Genomic DNA, 27586 nt, shown 5'->3' on the forward strand with positions numbered 1-27586 from the left:
ATATTCATATAAAACAATAATATGCAAAGACTGGGTCGCAGCAAATTGTATTCGGGCCACCAAATAATTTTGCAGTATTTCTTGTTTATCTGCCGGACACCTTTGAGCCACTTGAGGCAGCCTTAATGTTTGTATTCTTCTGATAATTGTAGCCTGCTAATAACATTAAATATCAGATGAAAGGCTATAGCGGCATTCTGTTTGCTTAACTGGTGAGAAGACATTTAAAAAATGAAATGGCCTGTTAACTAAATGCATTTATTTTGTCTCATTTGTATATTATTAAACAAGTGTATATGTTTTCAGTCACACATGCATACCATGGAGTTGTAATTTATATCTCTTTGAAATGGCTTCTTTACTTTCTCCAGATAATATAAGGTGTTGTGGAAATGCCAGTAATGATAACAAAGTTCATTCATGCACAAATTCGCTCTTCTCGCGGTTTATAGATAAGGCCTATTGTGAATTGGGTCACAATGATTTGTTATTTTTGAAAAATAGGTGAAACCCGGACACAAAACATGAAATAAGTCCTTTTTAGGTGAAGTATCAATGTTTTATTTTTTGTTTGTTTTTTAAAATAATTTTCTCCTGGGTGGAGTTGAACCAGGGGTGCTGCAGCTACTTTTCATGTGTGGTAACCATCTGGCTACCAAGGCGATCCTATATCAATGCTTTATGTTCATTTCTGCATTGTGTCACCTTTATTAGATTTTTAAGCTCAGTTTGTAGCAAAGGGAAGATACTCAATACTTTTCTACATATTGGGTTTCAAATGATCAGAAGAAAAGTACGGTGGCATTTAAAGGGGAAAAAAGAGGGTTCATTTCAGTTGTTATAATTTGTACATAAACAGCATTGGGATCTGTGGGACCCCAAACAACAAATCCCAACCGGAATTATGAGAACTGGAACTTCTTGATATGATTTTCATAAATTGTAATTGTACCACTTCCTCATATAGTTTACCATAAATTTTGAAAGCGTAGTAGGCCTTGATGTCGCGCGGCGCCATCTCACTCAGAACCGAAAACATGTCCAAGAAGTCGTCCAGTGTCATGTTTCCTTCTCCGTCCTCAGAGAAAACCTCAGCGATCCTCTGACGAAATGGGTTGTCCTGACCAGAGGGGACACAAGTCCTCCTAGCGGTTAATCCTACAGAACTATGAACTGGTGCTTGTTTCCTGTGCTCATGATTGTGTGTTTTTGTTCAATTCATATCGCATGTTCTTGTTTGATTTTCATTTGTTTTGTCTTTCGAATGAGAATTCAAGTAAGCTCTAAAATTTTGATTAGTGAATGACCGTGAGGGGAAAGTTTCTCAGGACATATCAGAGATCAGCATGTTAACACACCTGTTTACCTTGCTGTCATTGTGTAAAGAGGCATATAATTTATCCATTTCCAACAAGTGTGCCCTGAGGGACTCACCAGCATCCTTCAAGTTTAAAGGAGTCGGGTAACGTATAACGTTTCAAAGAATTCTGTCGATTAGTTGGCTATTAATTATGGATTGGGAACACAGGGAGAGAGCGGGTCTGCAGGGTGTGCGTGGACCAGTGGACCAGTGGGTCTACCTTCAGCTCTGGCATGCTGCCAATCAGCTCATATGGTAACTTCACATCTGGCTGGCTGGTGTAGTCGAGGGGAACGAGCTGCGGTGCCAGATCCCGATAGCGGTCGAACAGTCTAGGGAAGGTTTAAAAAAAAGTATTATTATTATATACAAAATATCTTCTATATTATATAGTTGTGTATTCGTCATTAAGAAAACTTTAGATACAAACTCCCATGCTGTGTATTTCTCTATATTGTGGTCAACACTGAAAAAAGTTTCAGTGCTGTAAAGCTGATTTGAAATACCATGTGATCTCAATGGTAGCCTGCCCCACAGTAGGACAGGCTTCCTGATACTGTAGTTTAAAGTTACAGAGTAGTATTGTGCAGAACGGAGCAAAATTCAGCCGTGTCATATGTGTCACACCAGCAATGACTCCGATATAATAAGATGTTGTACCATTCTGATATCCGTGAAATAATTTGCTCACCTGAGAATTTCTTTTCTTGTAAAATATGTACAGTCCTGCGAATACAATCAGATTAAGGCGGGAAAGTCAAGTTATTGCAAAGAACAGCAGGATGCAGCTGTTCAAGTGTTCTAAATCACTTGTTTGACACAAGTTGGAAGAAGATATTCACATAAGTAACAGCAGCGATACCAAACTATAAAAGTACTTTTCAGTTGAATTAAAAGTCATGCATTTAAAATGTTACTCAAGACAACACTTAAAGTACTTAAAGTATCAAAAGTACTCATTATGTAGAATGTATAGTTATTGCTGCACTAACATGTACACATTTAGATAGCTAGTTTACTTTTGAGTAGTTTCATATATAATAATGTATCACATATTTGTATCTTTTTTTTGTGCATGATCATATTATTTTTATTCGTAGTAGTAGTAGTAGTAGTAGTAATAACTACTGTATAGCTATGAAATGACTGTAGTGAGGTAAAGCTCACAAGCTAATTTCTATAAACATTTCTATAAAATGTAGAGTTACAAAGTAGTCTCAAATGCAAATACTTACAATACTAGTACAAGGGCCTCAAAATAATACTTAAATACAAACTCCAGTAAGGTAATTAAGTAGAGTAAATGTCCTGAGTTAAATTCCACCACTGGTTTTATATGCAAACATATCTGTTATACAAATAGCTCTTTCACACTTGATTAGAAATATCCAATGAATTATATGCATCCTATCATTGACTACGTGTTGATTGTACAATGTCGGAAGACAGACTTTTCTCAACAGCTGGGTTGGAGGTTGCGTCGTGAAGTCTGACAAGTGTATTAACGTTGTTTACAGATGCCGGTAGCTCGTGTTGATAAGAGAAGCACCATTTAAAGTGAGTGAGGCTAATCGCCTCATTCAGAAAGAAACAGGATTGACACCAACCTGATAGGCATCTAGCTGCTCTGCTGTAAAGATGGTCTGTTTATTCCCCATGTCTGAGCCCGCAAACACCGAGCCTCAGGTCCATCGCTGCTCCAGCATCAAGTGCTTTTTTAGGGTGTGTGGATATGTCAGATATGAAATACTGGGACAAAAGGAAGCCAGAGCCAAAGAGGAGATCAGGTGTCGGGCTGCCACCGGGCCCTTTGGTCCCCATTATAATGGCAGCATTTCATCGTTTTCTCCTTTGTGAATAGCAGACCCTTTGACAATGAATAGGGGCTGTCGTCCAGCATCATGCCAAGTGGTATCAACCCCCCTTTAGTGCCACTCTATGGCCAACGCCTCGGTCACAGCTCAGGTTACACTCTTTAGAGACAGGGTTTTGTAGTGGGCAAATAGACTTTTTGATGGGAGACAAGTTGTATTTCAGCTAAGAACTCCGTTATTGGATATTTATCCAAATATTTAATGCATTTCCCCTTTCAGTTTAAGGTCAGTTACATATCTGACCTAAAACTAAATTTCAAAAATGATTTAATTTACAAGTATGACTTGAGGCACCGAAATCTAACTTTTCTTTTTTATCCTGCATTTATATTTTTAAATAGCCGAACATGCACTACATGACTATTGCATGTATTCCACCATCACCTCACTCTGTTGTGCTTGTAGGCAAAGCAAGGCAGTTCTATTTATAACGCATGTTTCATACTCAAGATGCTGTACAGAGAAATGAAAAACATTTACAGAGTTAGATGAAATCAATTCGGCGTTAAAACAATACAATCAAAGAAAAGATACAAGATAAGATAGTTCAAATAAGAATGATGATAATACTACGATTCCAAATAGTAACAATAATAAAACAGTGATGATAAGGCGTTTGGCTTTAATACGCTTAGTTTAAAGAACTAGAGAATAATTGCATGCTCATTGAGCAACAAGGAAGACCTTAGGGTAGAACAAGTGGTTTAAATGCCACAAAGAAAGGTTTCATGACAAATCAGCTTGCATTTTTTTTGCTGGAAAATCATGTGGTGTTGTTTAGTCAGGGCACTCTACAACTAATGTCTAATGTCATTGGTGGGGTGGTTGGGCAGGTTGGTTTGTGAATGGATGAGTCCAAGTTTTCATGCAGTCAATCCTGTTTTTGCAGCATTTCAGTCATCAGACCTGTAGAACAGACAACTGGGTGTAACTCCTGCTAGCTAGTAGCTTGAGGGAAGAGAGGCACGGGGGGAAACAGAACCAGGACTGTGCACAGCTGACTGTCAGACCCTGCTGCAGTAAAATGAGAGGTTTTCTAAAGGGATTGTTGTGCCACTTTCGTCCACAGGGACCACCCAAAATAAATAAATAAATAAAAATTCACTAGTTAATACAGCTTACCATGTTTCTGCTGCTTATCCAGAGGTCATTTATGTAGCGGCATTTTGGGACAGTTACTTAAATTAATTGATATGATTAGGAATTATTCTTATGTACTGCTGGGAAGTACTAAGCATGTGATATGATCATAAATAATTGCAGGCCATATTGTCCCTACTGGTTTTCCATTATAATTTTGAGTAGATGATCATGAAACTGATATTTAATTGAAATGTATGAGGTATTCAAAAGGTCTTAGATTTCTGAAATCCAACACTGCTTTATGTGATACGCTACATTACTAAACCGATCACATCTCTCTGATATGGTGTTTTGACTCACTGACTGTATTCCTGAAAGATTATCTTACAGGGATGCTATGTCCTGAAGTGTTATTGATTTGCATAGATCCACACTGACGAGTCAAACATTTGAGCAAATAGTGTAACCCTGTTTAAAGACATCGAATAACTCAGATGGCCCAGGGGAAGGGGTGGAACCTAATTTTACATTGAAAATGAACTGACACCAAAAACAGTTCAAGTTGCAAGACGGAACTATCTGGAACTTTCCGGCTCCTTAAAAGGTTTGATTCAATGAGTTGAGGCTGAGGATGTAGCTTTGTATCTTCTTTTACAAATTAAAGTAAATTCTGTTTTTAATTTTTCATCCTACATTGGATAGCTGTCATAAACGAGCAGATTTTGTAATGCCATGTTGAGAAATGAAATGTGCCTGCTGTCGTTTCTTCTGCACTCTCTATTGAGTGTCGGGGCAGAGTATGCCAGAGATGCCAGCCAACTCTAACAGTCTGTCTAGGCTGAGCACAGAGGACATTACAGATGACCACGACACCCAGACACACCAGGAGACTTCTGAGCCCTCGAGTTTGGGTTCTCCACCCCAGAATAAATGTGACATCAAAGGTTTTCTCAGGAGAAATGCTTTTGTTCTTCTCACTGTGGCTGCTATCGTCATAGGTAAGTCTTTTTCAAAATATTATCACTCAAAATTTAACTTCTTTCTAAAGTAACAGTGTCTTTTAATCTTACCGTTGAATGGATGTAATAAAAAAATATATTTTATGACCTTTTTGATCGAATCCGAGAGATTTGATAAAATAATGTGAACTGTAATGCTTCTGTGCATCATTGAAAGAATTGCAAACTTATTTGTGAGTGTTGATGACTTAATTTGCCAACTTTCTTGCCATGCCATGCAACTTTCTTGCTTTTGTCTCTTTGTAGTTGCATTGTGTCTCTTTGGAGTCATTTTGTGTCTCTTTGTGGTTGTCTTGCCCCTTTTCATATTCATTATGTGTCTCTTGTCGTAAGTTGCTTTTGTCTCTTTGTAGTCTTTCGTGTCTCTTTGTAGTTGATGTTGTAGTTGATGTAAATCTGGGATGAAACTCCATGTCTGTTGGGTTTCTTCACCTGAGTACTTTATCACATTACGGGCATGTTATTGGAGATTGCACCTGTTTTTGTTAGCATAATGCTATTTTTCCAGCAGTGCTTTATTGATTGCACTGCATTTGGTACCTCCTGTGAATGAACCAGTAATTTAACAGACACAATGACATGTTGCTTTGTTTACATTTCTCTGAGGGATTGGCCTGGGCTTTGCTCTGCAATCCTGTAACCTGACAGCCAGAAATATATAATACTTCACCTTTCCTGGAGAGCTGTTCTTACGGATGCTACAGTCGCTGGTGCTTCTTCTCATTGTCTCTAGTCTGATTACAGGTTAGATCCCTGGATGTTACAGTCAAATGGCCCAATTGGGTGGCTATGTGTGTGTATTATAGTGTGTCCTGCACAAGAATATTACCCTCCATGCCATTCTACATTATCAGTCTGCCAACCTTGTAAATCCAGTGATGTTAGTCACTAGCAGATGCTCAGTTTAACAGCATTCCCACAGAATGTTACAAACATCCTCAATACAATGTAATCCAAAACAGCAACAGCACCAATAGCTACAGCCTATAACTCAACTTTATAAGATTCACATGTTTGGGATTTATTGCTGAGCTTCGATGAATTGCATTGAATTGCACATGAAACCGTGATAAATTATGTTCATGTATGCCGAAGAACAGTGTGTAAGAGTATGTTTGCCATGTTAAAATGTTAATAATTTGCATGATGCAAATATGCTAAATATACTTTATATACTGTACATATAGTACATGTCAAACATATTTTGCTGTGGTATTTAAAAAAACAAACATCTAAAACATGGAGTGACATTCATATGCTTCACCTTATTTTCATTTCAGGTGTGTCATCTGTGAAGTGGAAGACTTCTAGTAAAATGGGGCTCCGGGCTATTTGCTATTACATAATAACAACCACTATGGCTGTTTTCACTGGCATCGTGCTTGTATCACCTGTAGGTACATCAGCGTCCTCTGGTGGTCAAGTGAAGGCTGTGCAGACTGTGGATGCCTTTCTGGATCTGATCAGGTGCATGCGCATCAAAAAGGATCAATGTACTTAATCAAATGTAAAAATTCAGTCTAAGCTAACCATGCTCTGTTTCTTTGCAGAAATATGTTTCCCTCAAATCTGGTGGCTGCTTGTTTCAGCAAGGTGAGATCTGAAGCCGTCACGTTTTGCTTTTTGTCTTTCTCATAATTGTACTTGACAACAAAGGTTTTCTACTTTTGTTCAGGAACAAACTGTTTATCCCAAAAGTCTTGGTGTTGTCAATCTGACCCAAACAAGTAGGTTCAGTAAGATTATCTTCTTTTGACCTCCTTAATAATTGTGATACATTGTTTTACATTTATTTTATTCAATACAAATGGTTATCATCATGCCTTGTAACGGCATTACTGGTAACCCTATAGATGACACAGTGCCGATGACAGGCACCTCAGATGGAGTCAATATTTTGGGAATATTGGTCTTCTGCATCTGCTTTGGCCTAGTCCTGATCAGCATCGTCATCTGGTAAGAACGAGAAGCTGCTAACACGCAGATGTGGAAAATAATAGCAACATTTCAATAAAGTTTGTAAAATGCTAAAACACAGTATCATCATCCTTGGAAATATATGATGGCGTTTGCCCCCTACAGTGCACCTGTGCTGGGTCACCTTTCTCCCACAGGTATTCCCCAGTGGGAATCCTCTTCTTGGTTGGAGGACAGATTTTGAATCTGAAAGACATCAGAGTTATAGGTCTCCAGCTTACCATGTATGCTCTCACTGTGATCACTGGCCTGGTAATCCACAGCTTCCTCACCCTTCCCCTCATCTATTTCATGGTCACACACACAAGAATCCCTTCAGGTTTATGTTTGGTCTGCTCGAGCCTCTCACCACTGCGTTTGGGACGTCATCAAGGTGGGTTGGACTTCCAGTCTTCATTGTTGTTGGCTACAGTTCATACATTTTGCTAAAGATGGATCTGGCTTGAGGAAATACGGCACATAACACAAATAAAACAAACTACTGAATCTTGAATAATTATTTGATTACCATTGGTAAATTAATGTAATTTATATGTTTTTGTTGTGTTTTTTTTACATTGCGGTGACTCTACCAGTCAGTATCCGCTGTTTGGAGGAGAATCTCAACATGGACAAACGGGTGGCACGCGTAATGCTGCCTGACGCGGCCACATTGACCATGGATGGCACAGCACTTTATGAGGCAGTGGCTTCCATATTCATCGCTCAAGTTTACAATATGGAGCTTGATCTGGGTCAAATCATCATCATCAGGTATGATTTAATGCACATTGTAAACAACTCTTCATCTTTATAAAATGTAAATACATTCCTTGCATATTCTAGCTATTTTCAAATCAGTTTTCCTGGATATTTCTTGTGTATGTTAATTATTGGTACTTGTTTATCATTCAAAATCATGTAATTGCAGTATCACTGCCACAGCTGCAGCTGTTGGGGCCACAGGTATCCCCCAGGGCAGCGCGGTATCAATGACGATAGTGTTGACATCAGTTGGACTGCGGCTTGAAGGCATTTCATTTATCATCGCTATTGACTCGATGCTGTAAGTGTCTGTTTGTTTGTTCTGTGATTATTGGGCTATATATTGCATATATATTTAGACTGCTTGTACATGTTGTTAAGAGGATAACACAAAGTTACACATATTCTGAAAAACGTTAGACTTCCTCTGGTTGTGGTCAAGTCACACTCACAACGGAACTTCCTGTATGCTTGTTGGTAGAGATCGTTTGAGGACAACCACCAACGTGCTGGGGGACTGTATCGGTGTGGGTGTTGTGCAGCATCTCTCCAGACATGAGCTCCAGAGCTCAAGTCCTGCAGAAGAATGCTTTGTGAAAGACAAAAAACAAAGTGAGACCTTCTAACTGAGAGGCAATACCTCAGTGCATTCTTGCAGCAACAAGTCCTGCTAGAGTATTTTTTTGATTCAAGCTAGGCTAATGTTTAAGAAAATGCATGATGGCAGCTGTGCAGACATATATAACTCTTTATTAAAGATGACAAATAACTTTCTGAAGCGACTGTTTTCCCACCTTGGATTAGGTGTTAAAGAGTCTGTGTTATTGAAAAGAGACACTTAAAATGCATGAAATCTTAATGGAGCTTTTCTTGATATACACTCGTTACTGTACTTCACATGATTTTGCTGCACTCCTCATTGGAGATGTTCCAATAAAAGGTCATTACTATCCAATCAATTTCAGGAACATTTTGGAAATACAACATGTATATATTTTCTGTTCAAATAAATATGTCCATTTTATGAAAATAAAAACAATATCAGAGTCAACAATAGTCCCACAAATTTGTAAAATCTCACCTAATTTACAAGAGCTGCTGTGACAATGTCTCACTGTACTTTTACTTGTGTGGTCTGAACAAGATCGCAAGTTTTTTGTGAAAATTTCAATCAGAAATGCTCTTTAAAATTGTGCAATAATGTTGTGCAAAATTGTCATATTTAAAAATAGCAAGACCTCTGGGATAAATCTGATTATTTAATTTAGTTAGTTTAGTCTTTTTTTAGGGGAATACACACACGTGTATTTGTAACCTTTCTTCTTAATCAAATTGTTGTAGGCAGAAAACTTTAGTCAATTGAGAACATTGCAAGTATTCTTCCAACTGACCATTTTTTGTGTGTAAATACTGCAGAGATTAGGTGAAATTGTAAAGTATTGTAAAGCTTTCCTTTTCTTTGACCAAATGTTGGCCATTTTGATAGCTAACTGTGTAGTTGTTCTGTCATAATCAATAACGCTTCAGTAGACCTTGAAATAATATCACACTTTTGAGAGAAAAATATTTAGCAAATAAATTTGTTCTATAATCTTTTTTTTTTGGAACACCATTTATTTTGACTCCACAACAGAAAAAAAATAAAATATACACATTCACATCTTTTACATTATATCACTTCCATCACTGCCATATATTATAATTTATAGATATTTACATATATTACAACGCCACATATGGCACATTACTAATTTAAAGGGCAGCTGGCTATTTATGCACAAAAACCTCAATTGTATTTTTAATGAATATCTGTGCAGCCCGACACCAGTGACTATTTGATGTCAGTGGCAGCCACAGCTTCCAGCCACCATGTCATTATACTGTTTCAGCACCACATTCTCATCATCATCGAAGTAGAGCAAGTTGATGGAAAAGAGCTTGTCGGGCACGCAGCACGGTGTCTCAATGCCGTTGATCAGCTTCAGAGCATTGATAATGGACTGGACAGTGGCGTGGTTGGTTGGCCTCATGTTCTGACCCAGAGGGAAGGGGCAGGAGCCTTTGCAGTGGTAAGCGTTGTAGCCCCGGGGAGACACGATCCAGCCCGACCAGCCGATCTCCTCGAAGTCGACGTAGAGGGGCTGGCGCTGGCAGGGCAAAGCACCTTCCTCCTCGCTGTGGTCCAGGGAGCGGGCGGTGCGGGAGGATGGACCTGACATTGGGGTTTGGGGCAGGCTGGAAGTGGCTGTGGCTGTGGTGTCATTTGGGTCTGATGAGCAAAAATAATCTTTTGTCAGAAAGCACAGTATTTTATACAGTAGGTTCTTATGAATTGGGGCCTCTAACATTTTTTCGTCCTTCCCACATTTCTCTTATTCAGTTGTATTGTCAGACGCCGACTGAGGAAAGTATTGTATTGATAGCCAATTCAAATTTTCCTTAAGAAATGTGTCTGGTAACTGTATGGTAAGAAATGTGCAAATTTAAATGTGAAAAAGATTTGTTTGAGAGAAATGGAGACCTAAATCTCACCTATGCTTTCAAGAGTAGTTGAGCGGCGGCCATCGTCGGTGAAGAGGACCAACATGGGCTGTTTACTCTGGTGGTGGGTGCGTCCTGAAGCAAAGCGGATCAGTTTCATATCCATCATGCTTCCTCCCAGGGTCCGAACCACCACGTGGAGCCCCAGGTTACTGAGTTCATCTACCATCCAGGAGCGCACCTTCATGAAGAAGTTTACATTATTAGTCAATTCAAAAACACATAATTCAGGAAGTTATGTTCAGAATGCACGTACATAAGTTAGTGCAAGCCCTAAAAAGAAGTGAATACCCACTGCTTGTGTGATGGTGAACACTTCCCAACCAGTAGAGTGGACTGGGATGAGTCGAGAAGACAGCAGCTTCCTTCCCTGTGTGTTGTTTCTGCTGGTGTCAAGCAGCTGATAAACGCTGACCTGAATGAGACAAAAGAGATGGGGGGGTTACAGTAGTGTCCAACAGAGAGATACTTCCTTCATTAAATTGTAACCATGATGGTATGTAATGTTACGTACCTGGCAGAAATGGTGTCTATTGAATGTCAGTGTTGACTGAGGTCTCAGCTTGAAGAGATGGAGCTCTGCAGTGAGAACCTTCTCAGTACTAGCAACCGTGGACAAATTGAACCTGAACTCCACCTGTTCACTGTGCACTGCAATGGAAATTACGACATTAGAGACCAGAACAAACGTCATCATACTCCGCTGTATACAGTAACCATGCAGTAGCAGTAACAGGCGTGAATCAAAATCTTACATTTGTCAAAGAAACTGCGCACAGTATTCCCCTCCAGAAGATACGGGTCTTTGGTCACACCGTCCACATCAGCAACCGTGTTGTACAGGTCAAGCATGTACTGAGGGGCCTGCTTGTGTCCATGGACAGCAGGGGGGTCCTCCATCCCAAAAACCTCCAAAAGTCTCTTCATGGCAGCTGAGCGTACTTCCTCTGACTCAGTCTCGGCGCTGAAATGATTCTCCAGGTAGCTACGTGAAGGCCGTGCAGCGGCGGTGCACGCTAAAGCGGCGAAGCTGATAACAAACAGCATCATGGCTAAAAGTTTAGTAGATCCCTTGTGCGTCGGTGTCCTCGGACCACACAACCGGCCAGCAACTTGGAGTACGAGTGACTGCAGGGTCCTGGAAGCGCGACTTTTTATATCAAATGCTCCCCTTCACTCTTCAGTGCCCCCAAAGCCTTGGTAAACAGCAGTAAAGATGCTATTTAGTCGCAAATGTAAATCACCAATCAGCGAATGTAAAGGGAGACTAATGGCGGCGTAAACAAGGTGTGAACCCGATTGTAGGTTTTACTCGAGCCCATTGTCTCCACGTCTGGCAATAAACGCTCAAATAAACTAATTTCAGCCTTTGAAAAAGCTTGATACTTATTGACCAGTGATGTTGTTGTTGTTGTTGTTGTTGTTGTTGTTGTTGTGGGATATATTTCCTCTGTGATCTTCCATGTTATAGAGGAGGAATGTAACGAATATGAACAGAATCCACCTGGAGCTGATCTGTTGAGGAAGTGTACTCACCATGGGAGGTTAACTGCTCCTAAATGAATCCATTAATTTAGAATAATGGTCACAGTGTCTTAGGTGGAAACCAATTACTTCGATAAAGAGACGGGTGTCGCTGGCTACACGTCGCGAGATTTACATAAACTGCTCATCCAGCTGGATAATCACCAAATTTGCAGTTTTGTGGTTTAAAAAAAAATCAACTGGACTGACCTCCTGTTATGGCTAAATGGATGTGGTGCTGAAAAGATTACTGTAACTTCCAGCAATTTCTCTCTTTTTCCCCATAATAAATACACTTTTCTGTAATAAATCCATTAAATCATTTAGATATGTCATATATATTAACTATGTAAAACATTTTTTAAATGTTAGGTGTTCTTTAAGGTTATGTTTGATTCATTCATCAAAGCCAACTTAATCCCTTCCTAGGAAACTGTCTAACTGTGCCATTTGGTTACTTTGATCTTTACGCACAATTACGCACGAGTAAAAGACAGGTTGACAATGAAAAAAGTCTGTTTCCCCCACTGTAATAAACATTTAAGAGATCTAAGTTTTTTTTCTACATCACACCCTGTAAGCAAGTCATAAAACCCCTTATAGTGTGACAGAAAAAAACACAAAAGAGTTGTTTCACACGTTCATATCAAATAAGGAGCTATTTACTACCTGCACGTGTTTTCTTTCAAAGGCACGTTTGCGAAATTGCTTAGCTTTTCATATGCTCCTTTCCAGTGATTCTTCAAAGTCTAATTTCGTCTCTTTGAAACTTTAGACTCTGATACTTATTTAAATCAATTTCAGATTTCATTGATTCATAGATTGTCTTCAAGTCAAAAAGACTGTCTGTCAGGCCTCCCAATACTTCCACTTGTTTCTGTTATGTTAACTTGTTTTCTGAACTCAAACAAAGTTTATGAAGTTTTTATACTAAATACGTTTTTTTATAATCATTTAGAATAGGGCTACACATTCGAATGTCTTAAATGGCATTTGAATTTGTTTTGCTTCGGATTGTGCCTTTCCAAAATGTTTTAAGTTGTATTAGCAGTTTAGTAAACATGTTTTGTTCATGCTCCCATGACAAGTCCTCACACATTGTTGAATTAAATTTATTTACAAAATTATCATGTTTACATATATTACATATAATACAATAATACTTTAGGGAAGGAAATTCTTAAACAAATGTTATAGTAGTGGTGGGGTCATCAACGGGCTGTGAATTCTAACTTCTCATGTGAAGAGATTGGAAGTTATTTTTCCAGTAGAGGGCGCCGTGTTCAGTTTTGGCAAAGACAGGAAGTGATGGAGAGGACGGTGCGTATCTGACCATGCGGGTTGAGGAAGCTGTGGCTCTCGTAGCCCTGCGGAGCGCAGGAGCTGGACTGTCTTTCAGTCCATAAGTGGCAGATTGCAGGATCAGACTGACTCCTGCAAAAGAAAATCGCAAGAACATTAAAATCACTTTGTTAGTTATCTACATTTGGCCTCCTGTTACATTACAGTCATTGAGCAGACACTTTTATCCAAAGCGACTTACAATAAGTGTATTCAACATAGGTATTCAAGAGAACTACTAGTCACCTGTTGATATGTCCAGTGACAGTTAACTTTAGTATGTGAGGTTATTTAATTGTTATGATTGATCATGTTTGTACAGTGACATTTTGGAACTTTTTATTGTCCAATTTAACTACAATAAATCTTGCCTACGCTTTTAATGATGGTATTATGAGTCTGATTAAGAAACTGCTGATATAAAGGGTTTACAACTGTACAACACACAAAATGAATTCCATGCATTAACCTCTTATTAAACCAGAATGACCTGCTGTTGGGGCAGTGATAACAAACTCACGCTTTGCATCCCCCCCAAAAACAGTGCTTTATTTTTAATTATAGTTGCAAGACCAAAGTTTTCAAAGATAAAGAACATGTTAGGGGAAATATAGAGAACATGTGTCTAAAAAAGGCACATTATATGAAGAATATTTAAACTTGATATAATGGTGAAGCCATGAAAAACATCTTTGGTCTTGCTTTTGAATATTTCACTCAGAGTAAACACCGTTTCATTCGAGTGCTGCAACATGTTGACATGTATGATGGGGTTACTTTAACTGTAAAATATCAGTTTATCGTACTTAAATAAAAGGAATAAGAGGTTCACATTCCTAATGTACCATCTATTTCCTTCATCATATCATTTTACTTTATTTTATGAATAGAGGAGCAAAAATAGTACAAGCAAATCAACCTCTTATCGCACACTGTTACAAGTCTGGGATTTCTGACAGGGGGACATATGGTGAGGGAATTAATCGGGGACAACATGCTGAGTGCAGAAAGTGTGAAAACTCACAGGCAATTGTTATAAGAGAGGCATAGGACGTGTGGTTGTGGGTGTGTGTAGCAGCTGTGTTCATGCTTACCTGAGAAGGCATCGGTTTCCTGTAGTGCAGCCTCCCAAACATCTGCCCACATCTATTTCCTGTGGAAAATTAGCAACACAGAGAGAGGGCAATCAGCTCACAGCTGGTCACAAATATTGACCCAGTTGAGTTGGAGCCCAGCTGCTGTTTAGGATTTTAACTGCTCTGATTCGACACCTGCAGGAGCCATTTGTGTTTGCACTGCGCTCGCACCTTTGGAGCTGAGGAACAGCATATGACCAACTGTGTCAACTTAAATCTAATTATTCATCATGTAAAGTCTGATGTTTTATTGAAATATTTTGATCTTTGTGAGGGTTGAGGATGAACTTTGTAGTAAGTGCATCAAAGTGGGGCTTTTGTGAATGCTAAAATTTTGAGAAAGAATAAAGAGTCTAAATCCTTATTTTTAACATGGCCAACAAAGTTGTTTTAATCAGGTTTTAATTTTATTCCCTGAATAAAGTTGAACTAGAACTGAAATCTGCCAGTCTAGCATGTGTATTGTCTTGTGAATAAGCATGCAACGCATCTTGCAGTCCAGCCACTGGCCTGTGGATTAGCTTAATTAAGTGCTGTCTTCCACACAAGTGGCTGATGAATAAAGATACTTCTTACTGTCTGGCACTATAACGAGACCCCTGTTTCCTCTCAACTGTGCTACAAAAGTGAGAGTGTGAAACTGGCATCACAAATGTATCACTCGTCTAGTTAAGTATGCCATGCTGATCAAAGAAGAGATGAAGCATATTTTCAAAGGCTGGATACAAATATAAAGTTGAATTCAGACACATTTTTTGTTGTGGATGAACAAGACTCATGATTTATGAGAACTAGAATTAAACCTTTTAGTGATAAATCAGAATTAACACCTACTTTGAGCCTCTCCTCTTTAACTCCATCTGCATGGTGGACTGTTTCATAGTAATACTCCACGTATGGAACCCTGTAGCAGCTTTCCTTCAGCTCACAGGCTGCCACTGTCTGGATCAGGTCCGCTTTGTTGGGGGTTTCCACCAAGGCTGAGTCAAACTTAATGGGCACACAGGAGAATCCCTCTGTGGAGGATTAAAAAAGGAAAAGTTGTTTATGAGCAGGAGCAATAGCTGCGTTATAATCTGTGATCCAAAGGAAAATAAACAGACTAGCAACATTTATAACACAGGATTAGCTTTGTGACCACTCTGATCAATGCGTCTTAGACATCAACGCCATGAGCTGTGTTTTGTTCTGGTGCTGTTAGAGAATAGTGTATATGAGTAAAATTTGGAAAAGAGACCTAAAATAATAAAGATATTAAGATACTCATGCATTACATTTAGTCACAATCTAGAAATGGCCCAAAAGTAAGGTACGGTTTAATTTTTATCAGCATAATAATAATTGGTGAATCCAGCAGAGCAGTGCTGCTTTCACAATGGGCCTGCAGTGAATATCATCATAACTGTTGCTGTTATAATTTCATTCTTAGCCCCAAAACATATAATACATTAACACAGTGGCACTGCACCCTATGTTGATGTGTAATGAAATAAAAAGGTCAAGTTAATTTGATCTAAATTGAGAGAAAGCATGAAAACTCTCGTTCCTGAATCTCCCCTTGACTTGGTTTTGTATGTTCCTGTATAGTTTGTATCCCCATTTGTTTTAAATAGGTTAATCGACCATTTTTCTGTCTGTAGTAAGAACTTGCCATTCGTTTTCAGTCATTTTTCATTTGATTAGCTGCTCACTGTTTGGTTGAGCCTCTCTTCCTGTTTTGATTGTTGTTAGACAGGTACACATACACACACACACACACACACACATACAGACACACACCTGGTGAGCCCTTGGACCGGGAGCATCCTCCTACGTCGATGACCGTCTCATACGGCGTCTCGGAGTGGTACGTCCTCAGTGCGGGGACCCTGATGCACAGAGTCACCTTGATCTCACATTGGCACCCCTCGATGACCTCCACCTCTCGGGGTCCCTCTAACAGAAGCACCCGGTCCACACGCATGCCGGTCGGCTCACACACCTGGTTCATCCAGCAGGAGGGCAGCTGGTTCAGCAGCTCCGGGCTGTCTGGAGAGGCAGGTCCACGTGTCCTCGTCTTTTGTAAGGGTTGAGAGTTTTGTTTGGGTCAGACATGTCACAGCATATTTCTGTGTGCATCATTTTAGTGGTGCTACTTAGTTTGAGTGTTTTTTTACACGTGTAGTTTACGATATGGTTTTATTGTTTGGTTCATGCAGAGTTGCCCCCTTATGCTAATCTTAGAATATTAATAACGCTTTTAATAATTAAGTAACTGATTGGTGACGCTTCCGTTATAACTTTATTTACACTATCAAGTTTATTTTCTATTGGGAATTGAGCAGGACAACCCTGACGACGATCACAAAGTTACAGCGCGCCCTTGTGGCTCGTGAGGGGAAACTTCACTTACTTTCTTGCTCCTAAGAAATTCCAGCATTGAGGAATATTTGGAGTATTCCTGCTGTCCTGCTTCATGTGATGGCCTGGATGCTCCCCCGCAATGCGACCTGCACATTCCCACATCAATACTGACAGGACTCTCAGAGATGTCTGTGGAGAGAGAGACACACACACACACATAATTGATTTGATGTGAATTATTATCTCAAAAATGATTACTTTTAAAAAAGTTATGGTATCGGTTGCTTTTAAATTTCCCTGTTTGTTTGAAAACTCATTCTTTGGCTTCTGTTAGGGGACTATGGCAAATGAAAACATACACATGTACTGATGTAGGACATGTGGTGGTGCTTTACCTTGTCCGATGTAGACAAAGTGGCTCTGTCTTCTGCAGCACAGTCTCTGTGTGAACACGTTTCTGTGATCTATGTGTTTGCTCAACACTACAGTCACTAGAAAACATAACACAAAACATCAGGGCGTTAACACTGTTGGCATTATAGTTGTTGTAGAGTAAGCATACTTTTTCTTAAAGATGATTTAAAACATTATATTTTCCAAAATGAGCTAATTCAAATCCAAAATATCCCAATATGTTGCACACAAGTTAAACTCAATAGTGCAGGATCCATGTTCCTCAAGGTGTTTTGTGTTTTTAAATGAAATGCATTAATTGCCCGTTATTTAAGCCCAGACAGACATATAAACACACTATTAATTTATTTAAAAAAAATACTTATATGTAAGACTATTATTGATCTGGAAAATTTTCGTCTTGGATTTGCATGAAAAAAGAGTTCATATTTAGTGAAATGGAAAGTGGATGAACCCCCCCCCCCCACCCCTTGGGTGCAGCATCGCTCCCTCTGGTACACTCATCTTTACAGTCATATCATAAGGGATACGTATATTTGAGCAGATCTGTGTCTGTCCAGTTAGTGAAAAGCTGATTCTTTACATGTCACAACAGCAGTAGAGAAAAGTGCAAACAGTACTTACAGGTCAGGTGGAGGGCACACAGGAGGAGAAGAAATGGCCCGGATACATCCATGGCTCTAGTCCCAATCTGCTCCTCAGCTGCCAAATACTGAGTGTCCCTCTGCTCACTGATGCCTCTGATATTTATATGGGATCAAGCTTCAGCCCCAAATGTCACCTGGAAACCAGCTCTCAATGTGGTGTGGGGTCAAAAAAAGTGAGAGCTAATCAAATTTCCATGCTGAATGCCTTGTGGGATGGAGTTCTTACAAGCAGGGCCCACTTCAAAGGAAATCTCTTCAGTTTTTCTGTTTCTGCCGCGAGGGACCCAGTGGCTCGAGTGTGTCGACCGGCCCGAGCTCACCCTAATGAAGTGCTTAAGTAGCCTTGAGTCATTAAAGCGTCGCTCATTCAAAGGCATTAATCATCTTTTATCTCAGGGGGAAGGTGTTTAGCACCTCTGACTTAAAACAAAACCTGGCCCAAACACATAAACAGGATCAGCGTGGGGGCCTGAGCCTCCCCTTCAGAATTCTCCAGCACCTTTGTGTTTATTCAACATGACACCAAATGGCCAGACCTTTCAGAGCTGCCCTTAAAATCTCTGCTTCTTTTTCCTCTGCAGAGGAAAGAGCCAAGATTAAATTAAAATAACATACTTTTTTTTCAGACAAAGTCAATCTCTGTTTAAATATAAGATTCATACATTCAAATGGAAACTTAACTTTGCTACCATTAATGCTTTTATTATCAATATTATTCTATTATATCCACTGCTGCTGTTATTTTTAGTAGTCGTAATTTTTCCATCATTATTCTGCTTACTACTCTCATCTCAATTATTTATATTATATGCATTGAATGTGTTGTAATTCTATTAAGTTGTTCATTCTGTACACATGGCATGTCTTGCCCTTCTGTCCATCCTGGGAGAGGGACCCCTCCTATGTTGTTCTCGCGAAGGTTTCTTCCCTTTTCCCCCATTAAAGGGGTTTATTGGAGAGTTTCTTGTGTTCCGGTGTGAGGGTCCTTGAACAGAAGATGTTGCATGCTGTGCAGATTGTAAAGCCCTCTGAGGCAGTTTGTGACTTGTGATTTTAGGCTAAACAAATAAGTTGAATTAAATTGAATTGTTTGTGCAGCCAAAAAAAAAAATAAAAGATAAGACTGTACATCCAGTCGTGGCTGCTGGTCTCTTGATGATTAAACATTTATTTATAATGTAAAAGTGATTTACAGCGAGTCTTCATTAAACGTTCTGACCACAGGAAACTGAACCACTTTAACTGCACTTTATAACCTTTCCTCATTCACTTGACCCCTAACAGTATAATGATGGTCATATGTATTGTAGAAATAAACCTGATCAAGCAAATGCATCAGGCAGCATGTTCATCTCTGGGGCTTAATGAAGCCGCTGTAAAGCCTGTCTATTGTCTGTCTGTCTGTCTGTCTGGGAGGAGTCCAACACTTGGATTACAGGGCGTCATGCAGTAGTCTACTTGGATTATACAGCAGGAGACAATACAGCAGCATAGGAAGACAGCAGGCGAAAAAGAGCAGTGGTACAGATGGATATCGGAGGAACACCAATAGGGAATTCATGATGCATGCAGATGGTTTTGAATTCACATCATGCTGCTCACATAATTTCTGATCACTTTTTTCCTTCAGTTTTTTGTTTTCGGGATTTCTTTTCTCTCTGTAATTTACCACCTTTTTTATTTTCTAAAATCGGATTACAAAAGAAAACAGAGTGCCTTCTGGGATACAAATCATGTATTTGAACAGCAGAAATAATGCCATTGAAACAGAAAGGAGTAAGAAGAACATAAAAGGCGAAAAAAGTGAGTACAAACACACATTGAAATTGTAATATTTTATTATTTAGCTAGACTTATTTATATTTAAGGCATTAAGATGCAGTAAATAATATGTTCAAGCCTAATAAAGCTAAACTTAATAAACGTTTCTGTTGCATCCCTTCATTCTTTTCTCCTTCTCAGGGGCTCAGTTAAAGACAACTCCACGTCATGAGGAGATCACCCTGACGTCCCCAAAGGCGGGGGAAAAGTTGGAGAACATGACAGTGGAGGAGGAGTTGATGCAGCTCACTGCGTTTGGGAAGGCCTTTCATGATTTGACCCATTCAGAGAGGGGGATTAATGATCTGACATTTGGACGGCGGGTGGGGCTTTACGAGCTGAGAGGAGAGATCGGCTCCGGAAACTTCTCCCAGGTTAGATTGGGGATACATGACCTGACCAAAGGTGAGATGCTGGGTGCATTCTGATGCCAATAAAGTGCATGTGTCCCAGAGTTATTTCCATAAATTTGTCAAAGTAATGATAATTTGGTCTGAAAAGGCCACACTTCTCATATCTCTCCATAAAACATCTGAAGCACCACCGCAAACACTGCCAATGAAAGTGGGTCGTTATATTATGAGAGATTTGTCTTATATTGAATCATATTTTCCATTTAAGTATCATTAAAAGGAATTGTATGTATCTGTGAAATTACTTGTTACCCGATACATTTTAGTTGGAAACTCTGTTGAATGAAAAAATGAATGTGCAGACATCCAGATTAATTTCATGGAAGACACTTCAGTCAGCTCGGCTCAAATTACACCACTTTGAGTCATTCTGGCTGTCAGAGGACACCTCACCAGCCAGCCATTCACTACTGTCGTCAGTTTTCACAGCCAGCAGCTTGTGTGCAACCAGACGATGATGCTGAAAAGCAGACAGTAGTAGGAATTAATGAAAAGCCGTAGATCAAAGCAAAAAGGAGAAGCAACACTTCATAACATAAGGAAGATTGATTGATAGAAAAAGCATAGAAACAAATAAAGTGTGTGTGTGTTCCTTGTGGCCTCATTGCCCATATCTGTCGTCATCTGATAGAAAGAGTGGCAGTAAAAATCCTGGATAAAGTGCGTCGGGCAAGCGATCACAGGCGCCTTTTGCCTCAGAAATCTCTTGCATGGAGAAGCTGGCTCACCCCAATATCGTCCGCCTGTATGAGGTGGTGGAGACATTCAAGAGGCTTTACCTGGTGATGGAGTATGCCAGCGGAGGAGAGCTGTTCTCCCGTATCAGCACCAGGGGGCGCCTTTCAGACATGGACAGCAAGCTTGTGTTTTCTCAGGTTGTGTCTGCAATCAAACATATGGTAAGTCACCAGCTAGTCTTTCGGTGCACGTTGTGAGCAGTGCATGTGTTGTAAAATGAGAGAAGAGATTCCCAATGCAGACTATTTAAACAACTAACTGCTTGACAAGACTTCCTTTTAAGATACATTTCTAGAAGATATACCTAATATTATATATTTTAAATAACACTAGAGAATACAGCGTTTCTTGTGACTCTGCATTCAAAGGCTCCCGTACCTTAAACCAGCTGTGCAGGAGAGCTGATTACCTTTGTAATGCCTCAATCATTTCTCTCTTTTCTTTTTTCCCCAGCATGATAATAATATCGTCCACAGGGACCTGAAGGCAGAGACCGTCTTCTACACCAACACCTACTGCATTAAAGTGGGTGACTTTGGTTTCAGCACGTTCTGCTGCCCCAGCGACGTCCTTCACACATTCTGTGGCTCTCCACCTTATACAGCCCCTGAGCTGTTCAAAGAGAAAGGTTACATTGGTCAATATGCAGATATGTGGGCACTGGGTATCCTGCTTTACTTCATGGTGACTGCCACAATGCCATTCAAAGCTGCAAACACAGGCAGGCTTAGGTGTTGTATCCTGCAGGGCTCCTATGCCATTCCTCCCTATGTACCCGGATCGTGCAAGGAGATCATTGCGGGCCTCCTGAGGCCGGTTCCTGTGGATCGCCTCACTGTGGAACACATCATGGACAGTGACTGGATGAGAGGTATTGAATGCTCCGAGGCCTACCTGGCCTGTAGCCCCACACCCTACCACCTGGTCGAACCTTCCCACATCCTCAGTGCAGATGAACTGAATGTAAAGGCAGCGCTGGAGGATCTTGGCATTACTAAGTTCCAAGTCCTCAACAGCAGCCTAGACTTGAAAAGCCTCATCAATGGTACTTACCGGATTTTGCTGCACCGTATCCAAAAGAGGAGGACCGTGGAGGCTGTGGGCTACAGCCAGACTTGCACCAAAGAGTCCCAGAACAGACTCACATGGAGGGCAGGCTCAGATGGCTGCTTAAACAAACGTCAATCTGTGGTCTGTATCATCATGTAGTTTAGTTTCTCAATTGTTCAACATATAGGGAAATGTGCTTATTTGCCGTTGGTTCGGGTATGTGTGTTTTTGGAGCTTTTTAGTGAGCCAGGCTAGCTGTTTACCCCCTCTTCCAGTCTTTATATAAGCTAAGCTAATTTCCTCCTGACCAAAGTTTTGCTTTCAATTAGTTTTTATTTTAGTTTTGACTCACAGTTTTGACCCTTTAACAGTGTATCTCTTGTTTTAGCAGAGATAAATGGACAGAATCCGATATTGAATAGCTCTCATATCATGAAAGGATCTTGTTGACAAAAGATCTGCTATCACACTAATGCAGGTCGCTGTGATTGAAAGTGTAGACCCAATGGCAAACTCTGTGATCATGTTTGGCTCTCTGTCCACAAAGATAACATCCAAAGTTTTTATAGAGTGAGCTGCAACTAAACCGTCTCAGCATGAAAGAAATTGCACATGAGGGCTGACAATGACCCGGAGATTCCTCTTTCAGTAAAGCAAAGGAATTATGTGGAAACGTCAAAAACATGTTTGTTATAAATGAGCACAATATTAATCAGAAAAAAAGGTAAGTGATAGAATGCACTGGTATATTTATTTTTAATGTATTTTGTATTAAAAATAAAATATATGTATACATGTATACACCGATTATTTTAATCATAATTATTTGTATTACTACTACTATTTTTTCAGGGTTTTTTTCTTCATTTTCCTGCAACGTCGCTTTTAGAACTCTTTAGATTAGATTAGGTCATTTTTACTTCTGCAAAATTGTGAATTTTTTACACTCATATCTCATTATATTTCACATGTGCAGTATTTTTTTATTTTATTGAAATAGTAAAAAAGGTGTAAAAATGTAAATATCTTAATTTGATCTCACCTCTTGAAAGCCATAATAAACTGAAGTCAACGTTGAATTTGACTGACCTTTAAGAACGGCAAACAACTCACTACGTTCATAGGCGTTACACAAATATACATGTCACATGTTAGCATGATCGATGATCCTGCAAACACAGTAAAAATAAATGAGTTCCCATGACTATTTTGGGGCTTAGGTTGATCAGTGTAAAATATGGCTACACATGACGTCATTTTCAAATGGCTTAGTGGTGTGCAATGCTTTACAACTGCTTTCATCTTTCTTTCTTTCTTGTTGCTCTTTCTACACTCAGAACTCATGATTTATTTCCAAGTCTTTCACACCAAACTTGCACAGACTTCTGTTAACGTGTTTTATAGCCTTCTAAGTTATGAAGATGGCAGAGATACAACATTCGGAAACAAGTCTTTTCATAATTTATTTTCGCTTTCTGGTCTATGTGTGCTTCATCATCCTATTTCCTGTAATTCATCACATTTGTTTTAATGTAAAGTCATTTCTCCACATGTTGTTTCCCTGTCTCATGTTTTATGTTCAAAGTATTTTCCCCTTGATAAAAGAAGGCAACAATTTCTGATCCCGATGCCAACCAGCCAATTCTTTCTGCCTCAGCATGCAAAAGCAAAAAGTGCAGCACAGCTGTCAGCGTTGTTGATATAAACAAGAAGAACCGAAAGCCTCAGCACCAAAATACTTTTCATGCAATTTCCACAGACAGTGCAGTCAAACACACTGCGTTACTCATAGTGGGATTTTATCAGCTGCATGTCCCAGCAGTTCTTGATGATGCCCATGGACATGAGAGAGTAACACACATAGATCAATGAGTGAATCCAGCACCATGCCAGATCAGATACTGCTGGTTGTAAATCAGCACATCACATTCATACTCATTAAAGCTTCATGTGTGTCGGATTTCTTCCTGCAGATATTTTTGCACTGCAGTTTTAATCAAAATGCTTAAATATGGGGATTTTTAGTTTGTTAATTGTTTGATCCAATTGCCGGTGCATTCCGTACAAAGCCGTCAAATTAATTGTTTCAAGACAAGATAGGATAAGAAAAACATGAAACTGGGGAGCAAAAAGATATATAGGACTGTATGCAGCTTAAAGGCAAACAGTGTGTGAAATTGTTGAAGCATCTCAACGACATTTCAAAAGCATCTCACATTCAGATTATCTGTTCTACATATCTACTTGTTACACATAACTGTGTCGTATTAAAATTGTGTTTTAACATTTGTCAAGTAAAATACTGTCAGCGTAAAGTACATTTAATGATGGCAACATCGGGTGATGATGAGAATTATACTTTATAGTAGCCTCATAGAATATATGTGTTTCATTTTAAGGAGCTCATGTCTTAAGGTAAACTTTAGATTATTAAAGCTGCATGCCTCGGGTTCATGCAACATACATGTTCTTGAACTTTGCATACACCGTTCACTGGAACACTGGAATGGGGCGTCCCCTTTCTTCTCTTTTTTTTACATAATGTTCCCTGTTTTAGTAAATATAGTGTGAAAATGCAAAAGTGGTCAAAGAGGAAAACAGTGGAAAGCGATAAGCAAGTTTATTGTTATAATGCATTCATGGGAACACAGAATAAAACCGATACAAAAAATGTACGAAAAGACAGACATTTAATATATTTTGAACAAATTAAGATAAGAGTTCTCCACACATTTCAGAAGACATTTATATTTACCAGTTTGTGTCTGCAAATAAACCATTTGATGGACATTTAGACACATCATGCCAGATATACTCCAAATGTTACATATCTAATATTATCATTTACACTCTATCACCATTAATTAAACAGCTTATTGAATACTTTGTGTCTTAAAGGGCAAGAAAAACAGTCACAAATATTGTCATTGAAGCAGTCATGCTATGGAAGGCATTTATGTATTTATGTAGCGGCCAGTTGGCATCAGCGGTTCATTCCTGTACCACAGAGTGCTGTTGTGTTTCTACCCAAGCCTTGATCTTTATCTTAGTGACGAGTGAAAGCAAAAGTAATGCTACAAGATTTCCTTGGCCAAACATGTCGACTGCCTGCCAGTAAGACACCATAAAACCTCCATGAAACCGTGCGTTGCTCAATGATAGGATTTGGCAGATAGATGAGAGCTGGCTTGGGGCCATTGAATCAGGCTGATTGCCCTCAGCTTCTGTCCGGGTGTTAGTGCTGTGAAGAGCAAAGACATCCATTTGAATATTACTACAATAAAAAACTATGATATCCATAGGAAACTGGTAATATATATATACTGCACTGGCAGAATTTTTCAGAATATTTTGTTCGGGATTAAATATGGACAGACATGACTTGATTTGATGGACAGTTTTACAGTTTACCTTCTTGGGTTTCTTGTGATCATTTTTGCCTCCCTTATTGTCAATCTTCTTCATCAGGCCTCTAACCCATGTCTCTTTGGGGTCAGTGCACAGCTCACGCCCTCTCTTCATGGTGAAGCTAGAGGATAATTAATAATCAGAATCAGCTTTACTGGCCCATGTGTGCACTTACAAGGAATTTGACTCTGGTGTCTCTGCATCTCTCTCTACAGACAGGTAAAGGTAAATAATAGACAGGACTGTTATACACAAGTAGTGAAAAACATTTGTGTAATTAGAAAATATATATATAAATAAAAAGCAACAATGACCAACACTATAACAAGATGCAATAGTTGATAAGACGTTTATTTTGAGTAGTAATGAGAGAGCAATGTAAGTTTAGGCACTTAAAGTCAGTTCAGTTTTAGAGTGGATCTTCTCATCATCTATGCACGTGTACTTACATTACAGCAGGGATGTTGCAGCCTCCATCTACCACTTGCTGTCTGTACTCCACTGCGCGTTTTTGAGTGCGCTGGTTCATTGTTTTCACATACCTAAAACAGCAGTCTTCATAGGTCGCTGAAGTATAAGAAATCCAGTGCAGTAAAGTCAGAACTCCAGTGCAATCCAGTGCCACCACAGTATAATATTATTTGTACAACACGGTCAAATAAATCAATCAAAAGGTAATAAAGTACTAAAGGTCCTGAACAGGGCAATATTACACAATGAGGCCACATCTGCCCACACCCTTACTGAGGCAATAAACCTCTCTCATTGGCCTTCTTTTTTTTTTTATCTTTGCTGTGTATTAAATGTCATCAATGTGACATTAATTCCAGAAGGCAGCTTTTACAGTGTCTTACTTTGTGCCAGTGTAAGACAGAGACAGGATAGGATCAGCAGAAAGAACATCGTGTTGAACCGCATGGTGTCGTCTGTAGTTGCAGCACTGAAAGAAGCCAGAAGGATGCCAGCAATTACAATGTTTGCCTGCAGTCAGCCTTATCACTCTGGGATTATTGCACCTGACTTCCTCCCAAGCCTTTGTTATTCACATTTAAAACTTTGAACCTTTAACACATATTTCACATCAGCTCTCTTTGTGTATGTGTGCATGTACATCTAACACATTTGACTTGTTTTTAAACTCTACAACTCTTGGTTGTTAAACACATTACAGGAAATGTTGTTCTGATCTTTTGGTAAGAAACTAAATTAAATGTCATTGGTTTTGATATGCTGATGAAAAAACAATCCACATCTCTTCCCTGAATCTGTGCCCTGACCTAGAATTTGATTGAAAATGAAAATTTCCCGTTTGGCTAAATCTGACACATTTACATTGATTTGATGTGAGGTGTGCTTTTACTAGTAAGTAAGTCAAATTAAGTCAAAATAAGAATAACCCAAACAAAACTGCTACAAATTCTTTAAATCTTACTGGATCTTATCTGATAGAATATTTATGACCATTACAAAATATTAAAGAAACTCTAAATTAAAACGGAGCAGTGCCTCTTTCTATTTAAAGATTAAAAGCTACTCACCTTAAAGCTCCAGATGTATTTTGTTGCTGTCTTCTTGTGTCTGTGCAGGCAAGGTGAGGCACTCTTATAAAGGACTGCCAGGTGTCATATTACCATAAACGCACTTCACCTTTGCACTTCGTCTCAGCTTTCTTTTTTTCCCTGAACCAATACTGATGTGCTTTTTCTTTGTCAAGCTTTTTCTCCCAAAAGAGTTCATGATGTGTTGCTGAAACCAAATACTAGTCTTACCATGTGCGCACCTCCTAATGTAGGGTTTTTGTAGAAAGAGCACTGTGATACTTGTGAATTTAGTCAAACAAGTGCATTTACAGCCAGAAACTTGAACTTTCACAATTTCACGACATCTCCAAAATTCAGTTGGAAATTCTCAGCATGCATGTATGTGGGGGTGGAAGGTCGTTGTTCTTACAAATAACATATGTCTTTTTAGTCACACTTTGGGATTTAGAAATAGGAAACATATCCTACCATATAATTAACTCCTATGTTACCTGTGGTTGTTGTAATTGGAGTCTGGCCTGTTAAACTCTTAAAGGTTTTAACTCTCCTCACACTGACAGTTATAATTTATGAAATACTCAGCGTTCCTCAATGGCTGTTGAATGAAGGTGT

General features: G+C 39.3%; 5 protein-coding genes and 1 pseudogene across 6 annotated transcripts in view; 2 read left to right on the forward strand and 4 right to left on the reverse strand.

Moving 5' to 3' along the window:
- The window catches only part of LOC116393064 (calcium and integrin-binding family member 3), a 9315-nt gene extending 6297 nt beyond the window's left edge, over positions 1-3018 (reverse strand). The window contains exons 1-4 of one of the 2 annotated variants that reach the window (XM_031864985.1): positions 2968-3018; positions 2052-2086; positions 1581-1692; positions 973-1120 (exon numbers count right to left, since the gene is read on the reverse strand). In XM_031864985.1, the coding sequence (XP_031720845.1) occupies positions 973-1120; positions 1581-1692; positions 2052-2086; positions 2968-3018 (346 nt within the window). The remainder of the gene's footprint in view (positions 1-972; positions 1121-1580; positions 1693-2051; positions 2087-2967) is intronic. The other variant, XM_031864986.1, reaches the window with a different exon arrangement.
- A 2107-nt stretch (positions 3019-5125) lies between these two features.
- LOC116393025 (excitatory amino acid transporter 1-like) lies at positions 5126-8683 on the forward strand. The gene is given in 11 exon segments (XM_031864903.1): positions 5126-5315; positions 5943-6080; positions 6617-6803; positions 6887-6929; positions 7012-7072; positions 7190-7292; positions 7451-7610; positions 7613-7686; positions 7872-8066; positions 8224-8358; positions 8539-8683. Coding segments are annotated over 11 exon segments (1431 nt in total).
- A 1215-nt stretch (positions 8684-9898) lies between these two features.
- admp (anti-dorsalizing morphogenic protein) lies at positions 9899-11648 on the reverse strand. The gene is made up of 5 exons (XM_031864918.1): positions 11354-11648; positions 11113-11249; positions 10894-11013; positions 10590-10779; positions 9899-10326 (listed from the first exon to the last, which is right to left on the reverse strand). Exons 1-5 carry the CDS (start codon positions 11646-11648, stop codon positions 9899-9901), a joined length of 1170 nt encoding a protein of 389 aa, XP_031720778.1.
- A 1757-nt stretch (positions 11649-13405) lies between these two features.
- On the reverse strand, positions 13406-18032 carry pnhd (pinhead). Its single transcript, XM_031864904.1, has 7 exons — positions 17981-18032; positions 17338-17433; positions 16992-17131; positions 16379-16655; positions 15434-15615; positions 14558-14616; positions 13406-13556 (listed from the first exon to the last, which is right to left on the reverse strand). Exons 1-7 carry the CDS (start codon positions 18030-18032, stop codon positions 13406-13408), a joined length of 957 nt encoding a protein of 318 aa, XP_031720764.1.
- A 1704-nt stretch (positions 18033-19736) lies between these two features.
- Positions 19737-22184, forward strand: LOC116393027 (serine/threonine-protein kinase NIM1-like; annotated as a pseudogene).
- Positions 22185-24628: 2444 nt separating this feature from the next.
- Positions 24629-27071, reverse strand: ccl25a (chemokine (C-C motif) ligand 25a). The gene is made up of 5 exons (XM_031865389.1): positions 26972-27071; positions 26288-26373; positions 25883-26000; positions 25437-25554; positions 24629-25266 (listed from the first exon to the last, which is right to left on the reverse strand). Exons 2-5 carry the CDS (start codon positions 26349-26351, stop codon positions 25261-25263), a joined length of 306 nt encoding a protein of 101 aa, XP_031721249.1. The 5' UTR covers positions 26352-26373; positions 26972-27071; the 3' UTR covers positions 24629-25260.
- Between the last annotated feature and the right edge of the window lie 515 nt (positions 27072-27586).

Source organism: Anarrhichthys ocellatus, unplaced genomic scaffold (genome assembly GCF_004355925.1).
Source record: "Anarrhichthys ocellatus isolate YVR2014 unplaced genomic scaffold, GSC_Weel_1.0 scaffold32, whole genome shotgun sequence".
Taxonomy (NCBI): Eukaryota; Metazoa; Chordata; class Actinopteri; order Perciformes; family Anarhichadidae; genus Anarrhichthys; species Anarrhichthys ocellatus.

Bases quoted from the DNA above. Each gene is read 5' to 3' on its own strand.
- pnhd (XM_031864904.1), bottom strand. From the start codon at position 18,032: ATGGATGTATCCGGGCCATTTCTTCTCCTCCTGTGTGCCCTCCACCTG. The intron at 15,616-16,378 runs GTGTGTGTCTGT...AATCCTCCACAG, and splicing joins CCGGTCCAAGGGCTCACCAG to AGGGATTCTCCTGTGTGCCC. The intron at 14,617-15,433 runs GTAGGTGTTAAT...AATTTTCCACAG, and splicing joins TTAAAGAGGAGAGGCTCAAA to GAAATAGATGTGGGCAGATG.
- ccl25a (XM_031865389.1), bottom strand. From the start codon at position 26,351: ATGCGGTTCAACACGATGTTCTTTCTGCTGATCCTATCCTGTCTCTGT. The intron at 26,001-26,287 runs GTAAGACACTGT...CTTATACTTCAG, and splicing joins CTGTCTTACACTGGCACAAA to CGACCTATGAAGACTGCTGT. The intron at 25,555-25,882 runs GTAAGTACACGT...ATTATCCTCTAG, and splicing joins TGCAACATCCCTGCTGTAAT to CTTCACCATGAAGAGAGGGC.
- admp (XM_031864918.1), bottom strand. From the start codon at position 11,648: ATGATGCTGTTTGTTATCAGCTTCGCCGCTTTAGCGTGCACCGCCGCT. The intron at 11,014-11,112 runs GTACGTAACATT...TGTCTCATTCAG, and splicing joins ATAGACACCATTTCTGCCAG to GTCAGCGTTTATCAGCTGCT. The intron at 10,780-10,893 runs GTGGGTATTCAC...TTCTTCATGAAG, and splicing joins TGTTCACCATCACACAAGCA to GTGCGCTCCTGGATGGTAGA.